Genomic DNA, 8439 nt, shown 5'->3' with positions numbered 1-8439 from the left:
GAAAATCTTCCAATCTAATGCTAACTTTATTTAATATTTTCTTTTTTTAGACATCCGTAAAAGCCCACCTTAAAAAGGTAGATTTACCAATAAGTCACAACAAATTACGAAAAAATGGCATAGATAATCCAAAATAAAATGACACAAATGAAAAATAGATACAATTTTGAAAACCAATGAAATTTGACATTCTGCTTATGTAATGGTGTAAAATTATCACTTTAACCCTAAATGTATTATTCTTTTATTTTCTTCATTTTGTAGTTTTTTTTTCTTTTTTTTTTTCTAAGTTTCTTCTTCCCTTTTCTTTTTTTATGTCTCTTTTTATTTTTGTCGTTTTTCTTTGTGCATTTCTTCTTCTTCTTTTCTTCTTTTGTGCATTTCTTCTTCTTCTTTTTTTTTTTTTTTGCCTTTCTTTGCATTGCTTTTTTTTTTTTGGCATTTCTTTGAATTGAACATCAAACACAGAGTATATAACATCAGAACATCAAGCATCAGGTGAACTTCTGAATTGAGCATGGAGCATGGAGCATGTAGCTAGTATATAGCACAAAGCATACAACATAGAGCATATATAGTGTAATGCATAAAGTATCGAGGATCGAGTGGCATGTAACTAATATATAGCATAGATCATATAGCATAAAGTATAAAGCGTAAAACATCAAGCATCGACCACAAAGTATAGAGGATCGAGTATCAAGAAAACTCATAAATTACAGAGTATGGACGAGTTTTAGAGTCGAACGAGTAAATTCACGGGATGCTGACACAAGCAAGATGCCACTTTTCATTCAATTTAAAAAAGATACCCTCTTTCATTTGGCCCCAAAAAAGAGTCGTTCGTATAAAAACAAAAAAATTACTTCAAATTTCAACTCATAAAGTTAGAAGTACCTCATATCATAATGAGTAGTCCCGCCACGTACAAGGACAAACAAGAAAGACTCATGACCTAATTGACTCGTCCAATCCCTAATTTCGACAACTATGTCCTTTATCTTGGTTCGTATTTATATAATATATTCAGAAAACTAATATACTCAATATATTTGGTATGTTTACAGTAGATTTGTCTTTAAATTAAAAAACAAGTAATTCAAGACAAATTGGAGTGTTTAATACTACAACTTTTCAAATATATTTTAATTGTTTTTTCTTTATAAAAAACATTTTTGAAAAATGATTTTTAAAAAAAAACATTTTATTTTCAAGTTAATTCAAACGACCCCTATATATTATACAGTTTTAATACTTAATTCTAACTTTTATACAATATATAGTCTAGAGCCATTTTGCACGGTTAAAAGTTAAAAATATTTATCATATGTTTTTTAAAAATAGAAAATCTTGATTTTTCTTTTCAAAAAGAAAAATAATAAAATCTTGATTTTAATTTTCCACTTTGGATTTTTATTTATATTGAAATATTATGTGGCAATCGATGAAGTATCTTGCATTGATTTAAATACCTTTATCATCATAAATTTATACCCAGTCTTATTTTAATTTCGTACAAATATTTCAATATTAACACTTTTATTCTCAATTTTTTGTCATTGAAACTAACCTTAGCCTATTCCGTTAAGTCTGATAAATTAATTAAAAATAATTTCGAAATAAAACTTTAAAACTAATATTAATAGTCAAAGTGAAACTTAATTAATTACAATTATTTAATTATATTAAATTAAGTAATAAATAATAAAAATCAATCTGAGTTATAAAAAAATCATGAAATTTAATTAATTATAAGTATTTTAAATAAATCAAGTAATAAATAGTAACTAAATACTGAAAGGAATATTTAGTAAAAAAATAAATTTAAACTCTTGAAATATAAAAACTAAATTAAAACAAAACTTCAATCTCGAATAATAAAATTTAGGAACTAAGTTGACATAAATTGAGATCTCAGTATTTTTTTAATAAATAAATAAATAAATATTATATATATATAAAGGGTTTGGCGTAAAACCCCAACCCGAATCGGAGTCGAAAGGGGGCCCCCAAAGAGTCTTCGAACTCAGAACGGCGAAGCCACAGCATTCCGCCGCGTTGAGATGGCGCTCACCGAGCTCGACGATGGCACGGTGCGCAGCATGTCAATCGGAGCTGTCTTCTCTGACTTCGTGAGATTCGCTTACCCTCCAATCATCATCTTACGTCCCTGTTATTTCTTCCGTTAATCTCTGGTTATTTGAAGATTCTGGCATTGGAATTCAACAAATGGTTGCAAAAATTTACTTTCGCGGCGTTGGAATTGTAGTTTCTAGTCTATCCGAGTGCATGCGAAGAGTGTCCCTACTGAGAAAAGAAGTACAGATAGGGAGAATTACGATTTAGTACTGTTTTTCTTCATCTATAAGTTCGTATTGTTTGCTTGCAGGTTGGGAAGATAAATTCTCTGGATTTTCATCGCAAGGAAGATTTGCTGGTAACGGCGAGCGAGGATGATTCAGTCCGACTCTACGATATTGCGAATGCCAGGTGAGATTTTTATAGGCTTACGTTATTTAATGTATTAGTTAATGACTTCACTTCAGCATTCCAATTGTTTATACATTGAATCATCGACATCTCTCAACTCTTTTGATGACATTGTTGTTAAACCTTTGGAAATTTGAGAATTCTCCATTTGTTCCATATTCTCGTTTATAATCTGATTAACGGGATTTAGTTTAATCCATCTGGCTAAAATTTTTAGGTTACTCAAGACCACATTTCATAAAAAGCATGGTGCTGATCGTATATGCTTTACCCACCACCCAAGCTCTGTTATATGCTCCTCAAGATACAATTTAGATACTACTGGAGGTACGTAAATTCCTTGGGTGCTTGAAATTTCTATGGTACTTACTGACTTTAAAATACTAACTGCATTTATTCTGTTTGTCTCTTCAGAGTCATTGCGATACCTATCAATGTATGACAACCGATGTCTTCGCTACTTCAAAGGACACAAAGAGAGGTACAATCTAATGGCTAATCGATATATGAAGAAAGCATATGTTCTATTCAATTGAAGAAATTAATGTGCCTAGTCTTGTTTGTAATTACACTCTTAGTTCTTACTCTCTTTTACGTAGATTGTCTCTCTTTTGTGGACTATAATATTTTTATGTCTCCATGTATTCTTTTATTTTTTTCCTTGGTTTTACACTAGAAAAAAAATGTGCCTAGTCTCTAAAAAGTTGTCCAATTCGAGGCTTTAGCGTATACCTTACCTTAAATTTCTTAGATTGGATGTGATTTTATTCAGGGGGATGTTTAAAGTGATTTTCTTGAGTTGCGTGTCCATATCCACAATCTGTGGCAGCATGCAATAGACTAATTTGAAATTCTCTATTCTGCTTACCCCGAGAAGATTTCAATAACTCTTCTCAACGGCTTTCAGAATTCCATTTATAAACTATAGGAAAAATGACCAGCCTTTGTTCCACTTTTTCCTTTCGATTTGCAGGGTCGTTTCTCTCTGCATGTCCCCAATCAATGACAGCTTCATGTCAGGTTCTCTCGACCACAGTGTCAGGATATGGGATCTTCGTGTAAATGCTTGCCAGGTTGGTTTCAGATTATCATGTATTTACACTTTCAGTTTTCTTTAGAAAAATTTTCCTTTGAAGGTGGAACTCCATATAATGCTAGATTATTTCTTCTGTCCTAGATAGAAGCATAAATATTTACATATCCCAAACAGCCCCCTCAATACCTTCAAAGTATAATACACTGGAAGTATACAAATGCACGTGAAAAGAAGAAAATGAGCTGTCGGTTTCGTTGAAATAATTCCATACAGACTCTTATGAAAAAATAATTCCATACAGACCATAAGAAGACCCCAGTAAGGTTAAGCGGCTTAAGCCATAAGACTTCCCTTCCTTCTTGGACGGGTGACTGATCAAAAGAGCTTCAACTAATGAACGTGGATCTCTCTGTAATGCAGCGGACCATTTAAAATCAGTCAATAAAATCCTCCAAAAAAGATACCGCTTAAGGACAATAAATGAACAGGTGCTGTAGCGTTTCATTATGTTTTTTCCAAAGGAGGCACCAGTTTGGAGAAAAAGAGATCCTTTTCCACTATGGGCGTTGTTATATACAACGATGACTAAACCCCCATAAGAAGAACTTAATCTTCTTAGATATTTCCCCTTCCATATTTTACTTATAAAGGAGACACGAGCATTTCCGCATTGCAAAGAGCTCTAGAAGAAAACAAACCGTTGCTTTCTAGGTCTCAAACCCAACAATCGGATGAGATTGAAACTGGATGGTAGATTTGAGTTAGGTCATATGAAGTATAGATACTTCAAATTATGTAGGGAATTGATATAAGATACATTACATATCTGGTATTGATACGTCCAAGGGGATACATGTCTGATACATGATCTGAAGTATCTGAGTATTTTTTCATTTTTTTAATTTTAGATATGTGTGTTCCCTCTAGATACTTCAAACTTTTTTTTAAACCTTCAAATTGATTCCGGGTTTTAAATGTCTAGCCTAAGCTCATTTTATTTAAGCCCATTTTAATCCATAAAAAAACCAGCCCAAAAGAAAATAAATAAAAGATTTCAAAATATCTCACACCTAATCTCACGCCTTTCTTTCCCATTTCTTCGAACTTCAAACTTCAACTATGAAGTTCATCATTTCATTTCATTTCTATACTTCAATTATTTCACTTTGAGTCTTCAATATTAAGTTATTAAATTGGCATTTTATGCTTTTTGTAGCATCTTTATGTTAAATTTACATTTATTAAAAAGCACATAAAAATTTATATCTAAAAATGACTATCCTCGATATGGTAATGGATATGGTAATGTATTTGTGTCTATGCTTCATAACGAGGTTGAAACATAGTGGAGTATTCTAATATTTGCCTCATCTCGCAAGTGTTGATTTGGCAAGTATAATGGGTAGTTTATATCAAGCTCTGCTAGAACATTGAAATAATTGGGTCCCAGGAATTTTATATTTTACATATTTTACACCCACGCATTATTCTAACGCACGCGAGTAGAAGAAAATGGACGCTCTGGTTGAATGGGCAAGACCCAAAATTGAAATTTTCAATGGCGTTTTGATTGCAGTTTCATCATTCGCACGAATATGATTGTGCTTACTTTCTCATAGTTTGCAGGGGATTCTTCGCTTACGTGGCAGGCCTACCGTCGCTTATGACCAACAAGGCCTTGTGTTTGCTGTGGCAATGGAAGGAGGTGCTATTAAGTTGTTTGATTCACGTTCCTACGACAAGGTTCATACTGGAGAAACATTACGTCGTTTCTTGATGTCGTTTTTAGCACGAGTTGATCACCATTCATATGCAGGGACCCTTCGATACCTTCTTAGTTGGTGGAGATATGGCTGAGGTCTTTGATATCAAATTTAGTAACGATGGCAAATCTATGCTCTTGACCACTACAAATAACAATATATATGTTCTTGATGCATATGGAGGAGAGAAGGTTAGTCTGCATGTTTGGAATTTCTATTTTGCTAATTTACAGAGGTAGAATAAACGTTCTCTATGTTCTTCCCTGCGTACCGACCCTGTATCCCGTACAGCAATGTGGGTTCAGCTTGGAACCATCGCCCAACACAACCATAGAGGCTACCTTTACCCCAGATGGTCAGTACGTCGTATCAGGTAATAAAAACTTGGCTTGCTTCCGAAAATCCCGTTTCTCAACTGCCAATACTCTTGTTTTCATTATACTCGGTTGCCGTACCTCTAAATGATCCCCCACTTCGTTCATACTTTTGGCTTTTGAACAAGCAAATCCTATTAGTCGTTGTTCAATGGCTTCGTTTAAAAATAAAATACAGTAATATTCGGGTCGGAATCCCATTATAATTCCCCCGCCCCCCAAAATTCATTACTAAACAGTGTTCATATTTGTGCTGAAGGCTCGGGAGATGGAACCTTGCATGCGTGGAACATTAACAAGCGTGCTGAGGTACCTATTCATCTCAATGTTTACTGCCTTCCTAGTTTTCATTGTGGAAAGGAGCGTCCTCATGTCGTGCTTTCATCAAATTGTAATTGTAGGTTGCAAGCTGGAACAGTCACATAGGCGTTGCCTATTGCTTGAAATGGGCTCCTCGCCGAGTCATGTTTGTTGCTGCATCCACTGTACTTACGTTCTGGATCCCCAACACTTCCAAGTCTACAGGCGAGTCGGGTATGGAATTCAATTCTCATTCTCAAGCCGAACATATATCTCAATGAAAGCCATTCGTACACGCTCTCTTCTTTGGATTATCAAACAACCAACTGAACTCTTACAAACCTTAGTTTACGTAGGTCATCTACAGTTTATGTACTTGACTTGTTTTTAAGTTAAAATATAAATTTTGCTTTCTAGTTTGATATGGGAATTTGTGTCATGTTAGAGAAGAGACAGAAAATAGGTTTAACGGCTAATGCATGTCTAATAAGTAATGAGAGAGAGAGAGAGAGAGAGAGAGAGAGAAGCAAGCAGCAGTACACTGAAATAGTAGAAATGCAAACCAAAGCTAGCATTCTAGAAGTAGCTCAAAGTGAACTATCCTAGGAATACTCAAAAGAAAACACTCGAAACACATACAATTCCGACATTGACATGGCTACAGGACTCAAACATAACTCAGCCATTTCCCTTTATCTTCCTCCATTCACGTCCTCCTCCCTTGTTCTTGGGTCCTGCTTTGAATCTCCTGCCCCAGGTCCTTCGTCTTCTGCCCCACATAACCAGCCATATCCTGCATGCGCCTCTTCGCTTGGTCGATCTGGTCCGGCATGAACCCGGTCGCCCGACGTAGGTAGTTGAAAGCCCATGTGAGCGAAGAGAGAGCCGTCAGCCCAAATGCCCCCGAGGTCAAAAAGGCAAGGACAGCCAGACCAATGGTCAAGATTGCTGGCACTAGAATGGGGCTGAAGATGATGAATACCGGGGTAGACACAGCCAAGCCAAATAGTGTGGCCGCCAGCGTCAAACCAGCAAGTCCTAGTAGCGAGCCGCCGAGGGGGACGAGGGTTACAACGGCAAGGATTGTGGAGGCTGAAGGGCCTCCTCGTCCCTTGGCTCCGACGTCTTCGTAGCGGCGTTGCGGGTGGACTTGGAGTTGGTGTGGTTGTGGACGATCAGCCATTTTTGCTTTGAGTGAATGGGAAAAAAAGAAAAGAAAATTTGAATGAAGGAAGAAAGGCATATTGGATGGTGTTTATACGGAGGTGGGATTGGCAAAATGGTGACACGTAACATGTGAGATGGTGAGTAGGGGCTTTGCATGGGGAACAAGTTTCACTTAGAACCTATAAACGATATATATAAATTTTTATATATACACAAAAGATATAAACTTTAGATAGATAGATAAATGGCAACTTTGCAGTGTGCATGAAGAATTGTACAAATCTTTGTACACAATCGTCTGTTTCTTTCTGATGCAGTAAATTTTATGTCAAGTCAATTTTTATTCTAGGGGAATGGCTTTGGTTCCCATGTTCTAATTTTATGGCAGTAAATTTTAGTTGAGAGGAAAGTGACAAAGGGTTATTTAGGTGTGAAATAGAATAGTGAAGGCTTATAAAAGATAAATTTTGGGGGAAGTTGGTGAATTCAAACTAGATGACTATTTTTAACGAGATAAGATATCTCTAATTTTAATTTTAGTTGACATGTTAAATGTCAACTGCATAATTCAACATTTTAAAATATTAAAGTTAACTAATTACATTTAAAAAATATGACTAACTCTATGATGTAGAAAGAATAGGGATTAATTGGATAAGTAGGTAATATTCTAGGTTAATTCCCTTTTTACTCCCACTTGTAGTAAAAATCTATAAATAGGATTTTTTTCCTCCGGTATGAAACACATTATTCATTCTAATAAAAGATCAACAATCTTGATTCTTGGAGAGAATTCTCCTTTTATCTCCTTTTAGGCTATATCACTCTATGAAGGTTCAAATTTAGGTCTCAGAAATCTATAATGATTTTGTTTTTAAAAATTATGTTTCTTTTTCACCATTTTTTTCCACTTCTCTAAAAGAAGAATTGCGATTTTAGACAGATTCTATATATATAAAAAGTTTTGAAAAGTTATTTCTTTCTTCTTCTTTTTTTTTCCTTCAAAACTTAAGACTTACATTTTTTGGATTAATTGCACAAAAGACCATTTTAAAGGTTTAAAATGGCAAATGATCCAGTTCTTGAAAAAATGTCTCGGTGATGTCATGACCATGTGAAGTTACTGTCCAAGGACGTGTTGTAGGAGTAGCCCATTACCTTATGGGTGGAATTATTGTCATTCTTTTTTCTTTTTCCTCTTCTTCTTCGGTTTGAAAAGTCTTCTACACATTGTCTTCTTCTTCGGCTTCTTCTCCTTTGTACGTCTTCTTCTCTTGCACGATGAGTCCATGCGAGCAGTTTCGATGCG

General features: G+C 35.0%; 2 protein-coding genes across 2 annotated transcripts; one reads left to right on the top strand and one right to left on the bottom strand.

The window, feature by feature from the left end:
• Positions 1-1961: 1961 nt before the first annotated feature.
• On the top strand, positions 1962-6387 carry LOC120090116 (Transducin/WD40 repeat-like superfamily protein). Its single transcript, XM_039047627.2, has 10 exons — positions 1962-2132; positions 2390-2490; positions 2708-2817; positions 2905-2971; positions 3464-3563; positions 5153-5269; positions 5343-5480; positions 5581-5662; positions 5923-5972; positions 6065-6387. Exons 1-10 carry the CDS (start codon positions 2064-2066, stop codon positions 6242-6244), a joined length of 1014 nt encoding a protein of 337 aa, XP_038903555.1. The 5' UTR covers positions 1962-2063; the 3' UTR covers positions 6245-6387.
• LOC120090117 (oleosin Cor a 12-like) lies at positions 6110-8219 on the bottom strand. The gene has a single exon (XM_039047629.2). The coding sequence runs from the start codon at positions 7204-7206 to the stop codon at positions 6670-6672; it is 537 nt and encodes a 178-aa protein (XP_038903557.1). The 5' UTR covers positions 7207-8219; the 3' UTR covers positions 6110-6669.
• Positions 8220-8439: the final 220 nt, after the last annotated feature.

Source organism: Benincasa hispida, chromosome 11, assembly GCF_027475165.1.
Source record: "Benincasa hispida cultivar pf3 chromosome 11, pf3_genome.v1.1, whole genome shotgun sequence".
NCBI classification, from domain to species: Eukaryota; Viridiplantae; Streptophyta; class Magnoliopsida; order Cucurbitales; family Cucurbitaceae; genus Benincasa; species Benincasa hispida.
Note: the sequence above shows the minus strand (reverse complement) of the source record. Positions and strands in the feature narration are given on the sequence as shown.